Source organism: Oncorhynchus nerka, linkage group LG10 (assembly GCF_034236695.1).
Source record: "Oncorhynchus nerka isolate Pitt River linkage group LG10, Oner_Uvic_2.0, whole genome shotgun sequence".
In the NCBI taxonomy this organism is placed as follows: domain Eukaryota; kingdom Metazoa; phylum Chordata; class Actinopteri; order Salmoniformes; family Salmonidae; genus Oncorhynchus; species Oncorhynchus nerka.
Genome location: NC_088405.1, coordinates 55,602,690 through 55,618,550, shown reverse-complemented (window position 1 = coordinate 55,618,550; position 15,861 = coordinate 55,602,690). Strand labels below are relative to the sequence as shown.

The 15,861-nt window shown below is 41.8% G+C and overlaps 1 protein-coding gene across 1 annotated transcript; it reads right to left on the bottom strand.

Moving 5' to 3' along the window:
* Positions 1 to 7,958: 7,958 nt before the first annotated feature.
* On the bottom strand, positions 7,959 to 15,823 carry LOC115135664 (lys-63-specific deubiquitinase BRCC36-like). Its single transcript, XM_029670568.2, has 8 exons — positions 14,015 to 15,823; positions 11,417 to 11,536; positions 11,155 to 11,242; positions 10,956 to 11,044; positions 10,809 to 10,864; positions 10,485 to 10,616; positions 9,484 to 9,527; positions 7,959 to 9,360 (listed from the first exon to the last, which is right to left on the bottom strand). Exons 1-8 carry the CDS (start codon positions 14,117 to 14,119, stop codon positions 9,212 to 9,214), a joined length of 783 nt encoding a protein of 260 aa, XP_029526428.1. The 5' UTR covers positions 14,120 to 15,823; the 3' UTR covers positions 7,959 to 9,211.
* Positions 15,824 to 15,861: the final 38 nt, after the last annotated feature.

The window sequence follows — 15,861 nt, the reverse complement described above, 5'->3', positions numbered from 1 at the left end:
CTGAGTTCCTAAGACAACACAGAGAGTGCTGAGTTCCTAAGACAACACAGAGAGTGCTGAGTTCCTAAGACAACACAGAGAGTGCTGAGTTCCTAAGACAACACAGAGAGTGCTGAGTTCCTAAGACAACACAGAGAGTGCTGAGTTCCTAAGACAACACGGAGAGTGCTGAGTTCCTAAGACAACACAGAGAGTGCTGAGTTCCTAAGAAAACACAGAGGAAATTCTTGCATACAGAGTAAAGAGACACTTCGGGGTATGCCCTACAAAAATGATTCTTTCAGACAAAGACTGCCAGCCTACCTGTCAAGAGATGAGTCTCAGCTAAACCATGCATATACAAGTTGTTGACATGTTGAGGGTTGATGTTTGTCTGACTCTTGCCGTTAATTCCAGTGAAAACGTGTCAGATTCCAGACATCTTTAATATTTGGGCATGCACACTGACATGATCAAATAGCTCTATTCTTTGTTCTCTCTGTTATCATTTCAGCAAGCTAGCAAGCTATATATCAATGCATTATTTAAATTGTGCAGCTATACACACCCTGTTCAAAACATTAGGAACACCTTCCTAATATTGAGATGCACCTCCTTTTGCCCTCAGAACAGCCTAAGTTCATCGGGGCATTGACTACAAGGTGTATAAAGTGTTCCACAGGGATGCTGGCCCACATCCTTGCTGTCTCTACCTGGCCGGCTCCCCTCTCTCCACTGTGATTCTCCGCCTCTGATCCTATTACGGGAGCTGAGTCACTGGCTTGCTTGCACTCTGCCATCCTTCCTATCCTCTGGCTTGTGCGGTGGGGGAGATCTTCGTGGGCTATACTCAGCCTTGTCTCAGGGTAGTAAGTTAGTGGTCTGTTGATATCCCTTTGGTGGTGTGGGGGCTGTGCTTTGGCAAAGTAGGTGAGGTTATATTCTCCTTGGTTGGCCCTGTCCGGGGGTTTCTGCTGTTCTGCCTGCGGCTATGGAACCCTGACTTGTTCACCGGTCATGTTACCTTGTCCCAGACCTGCTGTTTCTACCCTCTCCCGTGCCTGCTGTCTCGACCTTTGAATGCTGGGCTATGAAAAGCCAACTGACATTTACTCCTGAGGTGCTAACCTGTTGCACCCTCTATGTCCACTGTGATTATTTCTATGAACATTTTAAAATCTTGAAGAACACCTCAGGGCCTTGTTCCTCTCTAGGTTTTTTCCTAGATTTCTGACTTTCTAGGGAGACTATTTTTTTATTTTTTTAAATATTTTTTTAACCTTTATTTAACCAGGCAAGTCAGTTAAGAACACATTCTTATTTTCAATGATGGCCTGGGAACAGTGGGTTAACTGCCTGTTCAGGGGCAGAACGACAGATTTGTTTGTACATTGTCAGGTCGGGGGTTTGAACTCGCAACCTTCCGGTTACTAGTCCAACGCTCTAACCACTAGGCTACGCTGCCGCCCCTATGGATAGCCTAACTAGTGAACGGCTTGGTAATATGGATAGCCTAACTAGTGAACGGCTTGGTAATATGGATAGCCTAACTAGTGAACGGTTTGGTAATAAGGATAGCCTAACTAGTGAACGGTTTGGTAATATGGATAGCCTAACTAGTGAACGGTTTGGTAATATGGATAGTCTAACTAGTGAATGGTTTGGTAATATGGATAGTCTAACTAGTGAACGGTTTGGTAATATGGATAGTCTAACTAGTGAACGGCTTGGTAATATGGATAGCCTAACTAGTGAACGGCTTGGTAATACGGATAGCCTAACTAGTGAACGGTTTGGTAATAAGGATAGCCTAACTAGTGAACGGTTTGGTAATATGGATAGCCTAACTAGTGAACGGTTTGGTAATATGGATAGTCTAACTAGTGAACGGTTTGGTAATATGGATAGTCTAACTAGTGAACGGTTTGGTAATATGGATAGTCTAACTAGTGAACGGTTTGGTAATATGGATAGTCTAACTAGTGAACGGTTTGGTAATATGGATAGTCTAACTAGTGTACGGTTTGGTAATATGGATAGCCTAACTAGTGAACGGTTTGGTAATATGGATAGTCTAACTAGTGAACGGCTTGGTAATATGGATAGCCTAACTAGTCAACGGTTTGGTAATATGGATAGCCTAACTAGTCAACGGTTTGGTAATATGGATAGCCTAACTAGTGAACGGTTTGGTAATATGGATAGTCTAACTAGTGAACGGTTTGGTAATATGGATAGTCTAACTAGTGAACGGTTTGGTAATATGGATAGTCTAACTAGTGAACGGTTTGGTAATATGGATAGTCTAACTAGTGAACGGTTTGGTAATATGGATAGTCTAACTAGTGAACGGTTTGGTAATATGGATAGCCTAACTAGTGAACGGTTTGGTAATATGGATAGTCTAACTAGTGAACGGTTTGGTAATATGGATAGTCTAACTAGTGAACGGTTTGGTAATAGCTAGTTATGAGGTTGGGGGATTGGGAACCTACACTCTCTCGCTGGCTAGCTAAAGCCAACTTAATAAAATTGCTAGGTGGCTAGTTTTATGGAGATATTTGTATTTTTTATTAATCAAGAAGGAATCAATAGGTTATATAGCTTGATCAAATTAATTTCCAAACATACCTCCTGCGAGGTGATTCCTGCTCATCCCCGCCAGCTAAAATCAAATAAAAACACTGTGTGGCACTTGACAGTCGACACTCTTGTCCTCCGCTACTGAGTATACTGTTTGCACACACTAGAGTATCTAGCATCCTGCCTAGTGTAACAGTATAACTTTAGACCGTCCCCTCGCCCATACCCGGGCGCGAACCAGGGACCCTCTGCACACATCAACAACAGTCACCCACGAAGCATCGTTACCCATCGCTCCACAAAAGCCGCGGCCCTTGCAGAGCAAGGGGAACCACTACTTCAAGGTCTCAGAGCAAGTGACGTCACCGATTGAAACGCTATTTAGCACGCACCGCTAACTGAGCTAGCCGTTTCACATCCGTTACACTAGCATATATTTTCTTCCTTGGTGCACCTTGGAAGGAGAATGGTCTGGTCCAGTCAGTGTACCCCCTCCGCAAAATACAACTGGCAGATCTATTTATAAATAATTATGATAAAATGTTGGCTTAAAAATTGCGTCTAGTAAATCATTTCACATCTGAATGCTAAATAACCATATATATTTAAAAAGAAAATGTATGACTTTTTTTATCTGAGGGGGCACGTGCTCTTGTGCCCCCTATGGACATGACTCCTCTGCACACACACTCCAAACAACCATGGTTTCAAATGTTGATGCATCATGGTACCTGGGAGGCACATTTGGATCCTTTTCAGCAGGGTAAACCGACCGTAACTCCCTCTATGCTTGGTGCTCTCCAGTGACAGTGTGACAAAAAGGCCTTCCCTTCATACATGGAGCCACTTACTTGAAATCACTCCAAACAGTGGCACATTTGTTGCACTTGACTAATGTTTAACAGGACATGGAAATGCTAATTGTTCAAAAGGGTAGGTGGACTGCATTCATTTCAGCTTAGCTCAACTCACTGCAACAAAAGGCTACTTTCTGCAGCCCAACTGAAGGAACAAGAGGCTGACTGGGCACAAGTGTTATCTTCCCTCCAGACGATGACAAGTGAACCAAGCAGCCACATCTTGACTCATCTGACTGAACCACATAGTCATGTTTCCTGCATTTAAAAAAAAATCAAACACAACTCACTAAACTGGGGAGGTTTGTCAAGCTGAGATGGTTGTCTGGAGGAGTGTGGGAGAGAGTTTTAGGGCTGGGACCAGAGAGTCATGCTCCTGAACACAGACAGGGGGGGGGGGAAGTGTCACAGCTCACTCATCCTCTCACTGTCGTGTCCCATTAGGGGAGCTGCTGCTGGTGTATCTGAAGTGTGCACCTGTTCATCTACCCTCTCATATCTCATTTTATATACTTCTAGAAAATGGAAGTCATCAAATGGTTTACTGGCACTCTGCAGTCATGTGGTCAATGTACCTCTCCATCGCCAAGGCTATGAATGATGGCTAATAAAACTAGCATAGAGGAAATGAGCAGATAGGCTCAGAATATGTTCACCCAAAGCATTTTTTTTTTTTTATATGATTTTTGTAACTCACAGCCATGAAACGCAACATAGACAGTAAATGCAGTAGGGTTAGATCTCTGGGAGTGAATAACATGTCGCCATGGTTCAGGTCTGGGAAATGCAATCACATTTTAGTATTCACTTCAACTCCTGCCTCACCTGTAACTGCCACATTCATCTTTCTTTTCTTTTTTTTTGTTCATGTGTGCTGTGATTTACGACATCACAGAATGTTTATTCAATTGAAATGAGTCAATAAAACAGGGGAAGCCACTGCTACTGACTGCCCACGGTGAGCAAAAAACTGCATCAGGACTTAACGCCGAACGGGAAACCATTTCTCTAATGGATTAATACATCTCAGACTAAATCAAAGACGTAAATACTTTTAGAGTTTATAGGTTGGGAACCAAAAGACAGCGAGGGCTTTGAAAGATGAAGGTCCTCTTGGTGGGAGAGGTGGTGATTTAAACACTCTTCAGGCCATGAGCTGGAAATGGTAAATGAACACAGGCTCCAAAAATATCAGGATCCAAAACGTATCCCAAAAATTGCAAAAAGAATATGGGTTAACAGTAACATATTATCTATGTATGCAATATCTGGAATTAATCTGAGGGGGAATCATATTTTTTTATCTTGTTATATTCAGCCATTTTTAGTAAGTGTATTTTAGTCTTTGGGACAAGAACAGGGAGCCCAGTGTGAAGCCTCTGGAGTGATGTTAGTGAGGGATGTCCTTCAACACAGCCTAGAGGGGAAGATGACAACATAGACCCACATATCAGGTGATATCTCTGGGGACAGGGGGGATGGAAATGGTTGACTGACCTGTATAAATAAGGGGAGGAGAGAGAGAGAGAGCGAGCGAGAAAACAAGAAAGAACAGAGAGAGAGTATGAAATGAGAGAGGGGCATTTACTGCCTGACTCCAAGCTTAAAATAGCATCATTGTCTAGACGCTCAACTCCCAACCGGGAATTAACAAAATACACTTTGGGGAATTAAGAAAAGCACATCCTGTAAAATTAACATTTACAGTTTTTCTCTCAGGGGCCAAGTAAAATGGCATCTGGTTTTCACTGAGGCACTTTAAGAGCAGTGTGTGTGTGTTTGCAGAGGACAGTGTCCGATGGGCCCCTGACTATTTCAGAGATAGTCATTAAGCACTGTCACTATCTGGGACGTGACTGTTCATCAAGACCTCACCCTGAAGCTAGAAATGCACTTGTGTGCCGTACTCTGTGTCCGCCTCAGCCAACTCCCTGTTGTGTCCCATCGAGGGCTGGCCTTACACCCCCGCTCCCATTCCCCACCCTGACCTCCATACACACTCTGATTTATAGAGGCTTGCAGTTTTTCACTCCTCTCACTCAATAAAAGGTGCACTTCTTCCGGAACTAATAAACACAGAAATGATGGGAGGAGAACTGCTGTGATTGCGGTGGAGCATCACTTTCTCTATATCTCTGTGTGTTTGCCTCACATCCTCCACAACCAGAGGGGCTTCACAGTAATAGGACGAATTACCCATAAGACTAACCAGATTGCAACCTGCATGTGAATATAGGTAAATATACAGGATCTGGTACGATAAAGTAATCAACGTTTTTAACTGTTGTGTTAGATATGTGCTGAAAATGTAGGGCTGTATCCCTACATGTCGTGCAAGCAGCAGCGGCGGCCCCTTGATGTGTAAAAGTAGGCTTGCACTGCCCCCTTGTGGAAATACATGTTTGTCATACCATTGTTTGACGATGATTGAGAATTATGATGACATGACGTCAACTCCATCAACATCGATTCCATAGTAGGGGCCATATTAGTTATCTAAAAACAAACTACATTTATGCAAAGTACACATTTTTGTGTCAAATTAAAATTACGCGATAATGCTCTCCTCTACTTCTCCCTCCTGTCCAGTGTCACCTCCAAAACGGTCTAAGACTTAATGAGGAACCTACTGCACCTGCATGTGTGTTTCAGCTCCAGTAATAGCGAGGGAAGTTTTGTTTCGAATGCCTCTATTTCATATAAACATTTGCAGCATATTTACAGATTAATAGTCCTAGTTTGTAGTGCTAACGGAGAAAGACCAGCAGCGTTCTTTCCAGCACAAACAATGGGATACGACAATGTGGCTATTTCCATCCATAGAGTGAATTACAGTTGATGCGTGTCCATCAAACCACTGTCCCTTGCTCGAGTCCTTGGGGGATGGAAAGAGGCTGTCTACTGTAAACGGGATGATGTCATGGCCACTGGTCTCGCACAAGGATTCCATAGCAACAGCAGATTGTGAGAGAGAGAAAAAAGGAAAGCCAAACAAAACTTGGAAAACTGGAGTCATCAGTCCAAACATTCAATCTGAAAAACATTCAGTCCTCAACGTGAGGCCTCTACTGCAGAATAGTGAAGGATGGGGTAGAATTTGCTTAAATGTTTTATCTTGTCTCTATTTTAATTGTAATTATTGCTTGGAATAGGTCCACCGACAATAGATGTTCCCCTCTGGATTAGATTGCAATGGCAGTACTTAAATAAATCTACAACAAATTAGTCTGATGCACTTTTTCTTCTAAATGCTTCATTTGTGGCATTGGTAACGAATGACACCTGAAACAGAATTCCCTTATAATGTAGCATGTTGAAGTCATCTGAAAGGTTTAACAGGGGATGACTTTAGCCATTTATCTATTCTGAAGCAATATATTACAGTTCTATAACCTAGGTCGGGCTGAGGCAGAAGTCACCATGAATTACAGCAGGCAGCAATGGTGCAGACACAGCTCCCGGTCAGCAGTTTATCGTAATCAACCTGTCACCCAACCTCCGTTTCCCGAGAATCATGGGTTCCCTTCCCTCCACCCCTATATTGGAGAGTCTCGGATCCACAGTGAATGATGCAAGCAATGCCATCTCACATTAGCAATGCTATGCTGCGTAGGCAAACACCATCCACAGAGAATCACTGATGAGAGCATCTGTGTTGGGTTGTTGATGAAAATGTGATTACACAAAACCAAGTAAGAATCCAGCACATATTTACTCCGGTAATCTGGCCATTTCAGCATCTGTTGTCTTTCATTTTTGAGATGCAAAAAGCCTTGTATCTCTGGAGAACAATGCCTCTACCTAGTGGAATACCAAATAAGGTTTGTGGATGGTTGAGGATGTAATGAGAGTAATTATTATTGTGATTAGAATGGCAGCCAAAGCACTCAGATTGCCAGATTTCAAGTGAGCTTTAGAGACATTAAATCTAATGTTATCGAAACGCCTTAATACCGTGTACATCGCCTGACGTACATGATGCCTTGAAGTTGCCACTGATTTCTGGTTGGCATTACTGCTAAAAGGGCCTTCTATAGTTCCTCTCACAAAGCAACTTGTTCACCTCACGGAAAGCTATTTCAGCATTGTGAGGCATCACTCAATAAGACCATAATGAAGATGGCTCAGGAAATTGCTCGTTCTATCTCCCTGACGTGAGCGCTGCGGCATGACTCAGCCAGAATACCACTCCAGCTGATGGGCAAAGCTGTTCCTATAGCAACACTCAGACACACAGAGATGATCAGAAGATAATATCTTCAAACCTTGTCTACATTATGTGTTTCCGTGATTTCTATAGTACACACACAGAACCAGGTCACCTGAAAATGTTTATTATTATTTTAACCAATCAACGTCAAAATGTGCTGTTGGTGCCATGCTGACCTATCCCTGTACTAAAAACAACATTTACTTTTGATTGTGTTTGGTGTAATGATAGATGAAGCCAGTCATTATTTAAACTGCTCGCCCAATTTTTTAGATTTGGAACTGGTATGGCTTCAGTCAACTGACACAAATATTTAAGATGGCGAGTCATAAAGAGAAAAATCTGTTTAATCCCTCAAAACCTATACAAGCATGACAAGACACACAATGACTAAGCAATGGCTGCTAAATAAGCTACGATGGTTACACCATACATTCACATGTAGACATCGTTTAGCTAACAACGCTGTATTTTCCAAACGGATATAAAGCAATATCCCATCTCCCCCATCTCGTATGAAATAGTTAATTACAAAAATTGTACCTCTGCCCTTCTATGAGAATCAACATTTGAGGTTCAGACAAAATGCCTCACTCAGGACTCAAAACTCTGCAGGAGAGGACAAAGTTAATGGTTTGGAACATTTCCATGAAATACCTTATGAAAACATTCATAAGTACAAGAAATCCAATAGCTGTCAAAGGAGATGACTTTGATTTAACTTGGAGCACAAATAAAGCATGACATATTGCAACATAGAAATGGAAAAACTTTTCTTTTTTTAAACTTTATAATAAGCTAATACCTGGATATACTATGTTGTCACATTTTGAATTGGCAATTCACACGGGACATCCTTTCATGCTCACAGTACATTGCACCATCCATTCAAAATATAAATATATCAGCAATATGGAAAAACTAAAATAAAGAGAAATAGTGACATGTTCTCGTAAATACAGTAGTGTTTAATAGTACACAGAGGATGACAGGAAAACACTCCCTAGGGTGTGTGTGGTGGCATTCAGTTAGCAATGAGGAGATTCACTTAGTCACTTGCTCTCGTGTTAGAAGGTCTATGGCACTATGAGGAACATGTCAACATTACCCCTTTTTCTCCCCAATTTCGTGATATCCAAATTGGTAGTTATAGTCTTGCCCCATCGCTGCAACTCCCGTAAGGACTAGGGAGAGGCAAAGGTCGAGAGCCATGCGTCCTCCGAAACATGACTCTGCCAAGCCGCACTGCTTCTTGACACACTGCTCGCTTAACCCAGAAGCACCAATGTGTCGGAGGAAACACAGTACAGCTGGCGACCGAAGTCAGCGTGCACTGCGCCCAGGCCACCACAAGGAGTCGCTAGAACGCAATGGGACATACCGGCCGGCCAAACCCTCCCCTAACCCGGACGACGCTGGGCCAATTGTGTGCCGCCTCATGGGTCTCCCGGTCGCGGCCGGCTGCGACACAGCCCGGGATTGAACCCGGGTCTGTAGTGACGCCTCAAGCACTGCAATGCAGTGCTTTAGACTGCTGCGCCACTCGGTAGGCCCACGTGTCTATTTCTTAACTCTCTCCCTCTCACATGGTTGCCAACTCCTGAGTTAGTCTCTCTTTCTCTAGCTGCAGCTCAATGATGTTCTGTTTGTTCTGCTCCAGACGATCCTCCAGCCACTGCAGCAGGGGACCACTAACAGCAGACATCTGGCTGCACAGGTTCTTAGTGAAGACTGAAACGCACACACGTCAAGTGGAGTAAGAAAGCAGTCAAGACATGGATGCATCGTTGGGGATATTAATATGCATACTGACACAATTAAATATCAGTTATCAACAAATACATAGAGTCCAACCTGAGCCATTGTGTATCTTCGTGATCGGATCCAGTTGAGTTAAGCTGCAAAGAAATGAAATCCTGAAATTACTCTTAACAATGAGCAATACACAATGAGTTGCCTTGAGTTCATAGTATTTTCTTCTGAAACCAGTCTTTGCTGCAAGACAATTTTGTTTATTATGGTAGACAAAGGGGAAATATCTTCTGCGTGGCAAAGGCAATTGCAGAGGGGGCTCAACACACTCCAAATCAGAGGTACCTACCAGTTAGTCTTGCGGGGCCATCCATCCAAATCTCATCTCGTTGACGTGACTATTGGAAGTCTGGAGAACTTTATTACCGGATTTTGCATTTGAATGAGAGCGCTGGCTGTTAACGCTCCCATTTAAATGACTGAGTAGAATTACATTTTCCCCCATGAGAGGCTTTTCCTTGTTTTGTCTCTCTTTTTACTACCGTGTTCGACAAAGTTTTAGTAGCCTATGCGACATTAGTGTTGCAAGTCAGACAAATGATCAGAAATACAACCTTCGTTCAGAGCTCCACCCACACGAAATATCACACTGGTTTGAAAAGTGCCAATGCGTCACTAGCTTCCATCTCGACTCCCCCTCTTTTTACCGTCTCCCTGAGGAACACTTCCCCAGGCTTTCGAACAAAACGTCAGATCCCTGGGGTGCATTCAGTACGACAGAATGGTATTGTTAATGGTTAATTCAACGGAAAATGGAATTGTACTGAATGACCAGTTGAATAACGGTGTCATTATGGTGGCCCAGAGGGCGATTGTGTATGGTGGGCTGCACAAGTTTTGCGATTTCAAATGGTCACACCCATATTGATCGGGCCACAGCTCGCCACACACCCACGAAATAAGAGCAAACACACATCATCAAAGGCTGTTGAAGAGCAGTGCACATTGTTTTGAGGAAACATGTCGTTCAGTAAAAACAGTCACGCAACGTAGCCAACTCTGAACCAAACTGAATGCTCCCCTGGGCTTCTGAGGCAACCTACCTGTGAATCTTTCTGTAGGTGTCCTGCTCTTCCTGGCAGAGGATTCTGGGAAGCTCCACTGCTGATTCAAGGCACACTTTCCCAATGGCCTCGTGTGGAATCACATGAATTGGGATCTCGATTCTCTCGTACCTTTATCAACACAGATCAGGGATGTAATTCAGTATTTGTGTCAAAAGACAATCAATTAAATATTTGTCTGATTAATAGTCATGAGGGAGAAATAATTAAATCATCTAATAACACTTAATTTTGTTTAACTAACATCTGGATAGGATATTCATTTCACCGCAAACAGTGGTGTCCAAACAGGGGCATACTTACTCAGAGCCTTTCTGGGCTTGGACAGACTGGAAGCAGGTGTAGAGAACTCGACCGGTCTAAGATAAAATAATTATTGAATTTGTTCGAAGCCCCTTTGTAAATCAAAATGACATCATATATTTTAAAATAGCTGTCATTAATCCTTACTTTTGTGTTCTTATCCTCAATGAAGCAGGAGAATATCAGCCCAACAAAGCCCTGGTCCATCATTTGATACATAGCCTGTGTCCTCACATCTGTTGTAGAAAATGAATGATTTTCAGACACTCTGACTGAAAAAGTTTGCCACGACATTGAGAACTAACAGTGTGGCATTGATGTGGTGGAAGGGTGCTCTGGTTCTTACCCACATGTGATGGCCACACAGTGATGTGGGGGTGAGAGTGGTACCAACCAACTACACGCATCGGCCGTCCAGTCATTTCAGCCAACCTGTAGCTCTTACTAAGGAAATTGATGATCAAAATGAGACAATGGCCTCAGGAATTCTATGATACCGCTACCTGTCACACTGACATCTCTGTCACGGAGTATGTCACACTGACCTGCAAGGCACCACCAAAAGACAGAGATTTAAGTTATTGAATGAGACATCACACAAAGGATATCTCCGCTTCGGTTGCCGCTGAAGACAGCTGCTCAGGCGAAATTTCCACGCGATCCTTCCTCTTGTCCGACCGTCGGAGAATAATAACAGAATGAATGTGGACAATGCGGTTGGTGTCCACCTATGTAAACAAACCAGGTGACTTTAGAAAGCAGAAGAATTAACAGGGTAGCCAGCTAGAATCAATATCAGGTGCCCCTAATACCAAGTTGGATGTATAGGCCCATTGAGAATATAAATGTAACAACAAAGGGTACATTAAAGGTAGATAATATGCATGCATGTAGATAGCAGAGGCGTGTTTAGGGTCCCCCCTGAAATCTGATTGGCCACCCCCAGAAATTCTGAGTTCTGATTGATCGTCTCTGAACATTGACAATTTTGACAGAAAGACCCGTCAATCTCAACAGAGAAAGCATCTGGGCTCCAGATACTAAGACAGAGGGGCGCCGTTTGCCTCGCTCAGATGCTTTCTCTAGTGAAATAAGATTCAGCCTCTTGTGAATTGAGGGAAAATTATGAAACACAGAGACATGAATGTGTAATAATTGTATATGTTTGTTTCCTTATTGTAAAAAGCCTGGCTTCACTTGGCATCCTTGAATACACGCCACTTTGTAGGCTTAGCGTCATTACACGTATGGTGTTTTTAATAGATGTCCCTTTCCATTCAAATGGCGGGTGCACAGTGCAGTGTTCAAATGCTAGATTTATTTTGGAGTAGAAAAACATGCACAGGTAACCTACTTTTTTAAGAGTGATTCGTATGACAATCAGATATGAACTCAACCAGTCATTATGTTTTTGACACATTAAAAAAGGTAATCCATTTTTAGTTAAATTACATCTTTACTATAAAGCCCATGTGTGCAGGCACACGTAGGATGTCCCATAAAAAAAAAATAGAAACCTCCAGAATCTCACAGTATAATTCACACTCTGGATGGCACTTTCAAGTGAATTTACTGCTGTATGCTAATACCCTTTATACAATCCTGACTTTGAATGCAAACACCGTAACAAGGCTTTAGTAATGGATTTCTAATAGTGTCAGGTGGGGATCCAAAAAGATGACACTTTTTTCTGCCCCCGAAACATGCAAAAAAAGAATCTGTGCTAGGGGGAAATGCAGGTTTAACTAATTAAACAACAAAAGAATATCTACATGATCAGTCTCTGTGTGTAAAACAAAAAGTGGTTAATGTGAACCTAACTCACAGCTAAAAAATGTAAAGAAAGCAATTTATTTGATGCCTAGACTTTACAGCAAATGACACTCAAGTCTTGAGAAAAAAACAACACACTAATATTGCAGTTAGCCAAGACAGCCTTTATGATAGAATGTTTGTGACCACACACACACACATCTAAATATTGCCCTGGGCAAAAAAACAACTTAAAATAGAAATAGAATGAAACAAACAGGCATTCTATTTTTACTCTATTATAGTCACCACTATAGTAGACATCGATCAAGTGCACAAGGCTACATGTATGCAAAAATAACATTCACTGAGTAAAACATTAAATAAGCCCCCCCCTCACACACCTGTTACTATCACGTTCAACGGCAATATATTTGGGCTACACTGCACATTATTACATTATACACTTTCTGCCTGTGGACATCTGTTCTACAATGTGCCAGCAGAGCATGCCAACAAAGGCTCTCTTTCAGGCAGAGAGTACACCTGCCATACCCCTTTTTATCGACACTATATTTAAAAAGTGAGAGAGGGAAAGTGTGGTGTTCCTTTCAACTCTATAGTGGCATCCAGCTTAAACCAGGCCCAGCTCCACTTCATCCCTGAATCCACTTGTTTAACAAGCAACGCCTAATTTTCACCTAATTCTCTCATTCTGAAAATGTACCAGATACGTTAGAGGGAAAACATTAGTTCACAGATAGTAGTTAGTTCGTTAACTAGTTAACATTTCACACAGATTGCCAGGCTCCAGTAAGCAACTAACACGTTATAATTTGAGGAACAGCAAGGAGTCGCATACCAGTTAATACTATAGCGAATTGGTTAAGGTTACTAACGTTATCTCATCTAATTTAGCCGTCTGACTTTATTAGCCAGCTCATTTTCACACCATGAATTCAATGATTTGATCAGTTAAATTGGCTAATGTTACTCAACCTTTCTCTGGCCAGCTAACTGAGAATTCGATCCAACTAGCAAGATACATAGCAATGCTAACAATACTTGTTCCACCACACCTTCTCCCCCACATCAAACTTTCCAAATGCTAGTTTTTCGGAAAAAGCTTTATCCACTTCCCCAGAGTCAGGTGAACGCGTGGATACCATTTGTATGTGTCCAGTATGAAGGAAGTTAAGAGGTAGTTTCGCGGGCCAATGCTAACTTGCGTTAGCGCGAGTATATGGGCATATTATACCTGTAATGTCGAACCATCATAATTACATTGAAAAAAATACACCTTGCATTAAAATATGATGCCCTGCCCTCCTAAACTGGGTCTATGCCCCACTTTGGCCACCCCATTTCAAATGTTCTGGACACACCACTGGTAGCTAGCTAGTTATTGCTTGCTATCAAATGATTTAGCTAAATAGCTAGCTTGCAAACGTTACCTCCCCGATGCAGAGTCCCATTACTTCCTCCTTCTCGGTACTTAATGCATGATTCATGCAAACCAAAAAAGCATCTGATTCGAGGTGAACTGCGCTCACTGCCATGTTATAGTACTATAACGGTCTTGTTCTCTAAAACAAATAGGATCAATTACTACAAGCTATCTCTCAAACTTCACAAGCTAAAGCTAGCTTGTCAGCGACTTTTCTATCAAAACTTGTTACAGAAACAATATTCCGTTGTTGCCAAGAGGCTGGTAAAGTCTGTGGTCCTACCTACATTAGTGTAACAAACTATTACCACTTAGCGCTCAAAGGCGTACACTTTTTTTTATAGTCGTGCGTTATCCACAAAAACAATACATTTATAGACAAACAAAATAATATAATTATTATTCTGCAATTTAATCAGCAAAGTCCGTAGCGCAGCCAATCCAGTCGGACGACATTTGAGTAAACACCCGGGATTCCGGAGACGTTTGCAGCAAATATTGTGTAGGTCTTGAAGAACAGGTATAAAATCGAGTTTAACATCTATAATTGTAATATCTACTGGTGGTTAATGGGTCATAATATTTGTCCACGTAATTAATTATGTCTAAAAATGGCCCTTATCGGACACTGCACTCTATTCTCCTCTGTAAACTGGTCATCTCTGTGTACCCGTCGCAAGACCCTCTGGTTGATGCTTATTTATAAAACCCTCGTAGGCCCCCCCTCCACAGCATTACCTACCTATTTATATGATGTGATTAAATGTTTTGATATCTGATTGGGTTTCATGTATTACATTAACTTGGCCCAGTGTTTTTCTTCCAGGCAAACAAGTACAGAGAGAGCAGGTGCGGTGATGCGATAAGAGCTATGCATATGTGCTGTGAGCATGCAGGTGAGAAGTCTGCTGCTCAGGGTTTGCATATGAACAAGTCTCAAATGTATATTCTTTCTACAGCTTATTAGCGTACACCTAATATGTTCCCACTGTTGATGATGCTTATTATGCATTAAGGTTGAACCAAAAGACTACATGTAACATATCAAATACAAAACAATGTATGTTGATGCTAATATTATGCACAATATTAAATTATGTTTCTATATGATAATAGCCTAATATTTAATATGCCATAAACTGTTGAATAGTTTCACTAATTAACTTAATCATTATGACACACCCCTCACTATTGTCATTGGTTACACTAATTGCACTGTCTACATAACCTGGTTCAAGTATTCATGACATTAGCCTGACAAAGGCAAAAATGCCAAAATGTTGGTAAATACCCAATAATTTACTGGGAGTTTATATATGGAGTGTGCCACTCTATTTTGGTAGTTTAGGGTTTGTGAGGGAACAGAAGTCAACAGCCTAAAAGCCCTACTGCATCCTGACATGATTGCGGACACTTGAAACTGTATAATATAATAACAATGCTTCTAATGCAGGGATTGGCAACACCCGTCTTTGGAGGCCGGAGTGCTGACACACTTAACCCATTCCTAGCAAACACAGCTGATTAAACTAATTACATTTTTAACTGAAGATCATGATTAGTTGATTGGTGTCACAGTTGTGTAAGCCGGGGTAAATGTGTGACACCACTCAGGCCCCGAGGACTGGAGTTGCCCATCCGTGTTGTAATGTAATAGAGTTGTTTATATTGACAGTCAATTATCCTAGGAGGACGCAGTCAGTAAAACTCAAACAAAATCATTCTAAAAGACAATTCACTTGATTACTTCTCCCAGAATGATACATTTTGCTTGTAACAAAATATTGCATTTTAACAGTGAAAAATACTATTAAAGCTTTTGACAGCACATTTTACACTTTCCTAATGCTAAGT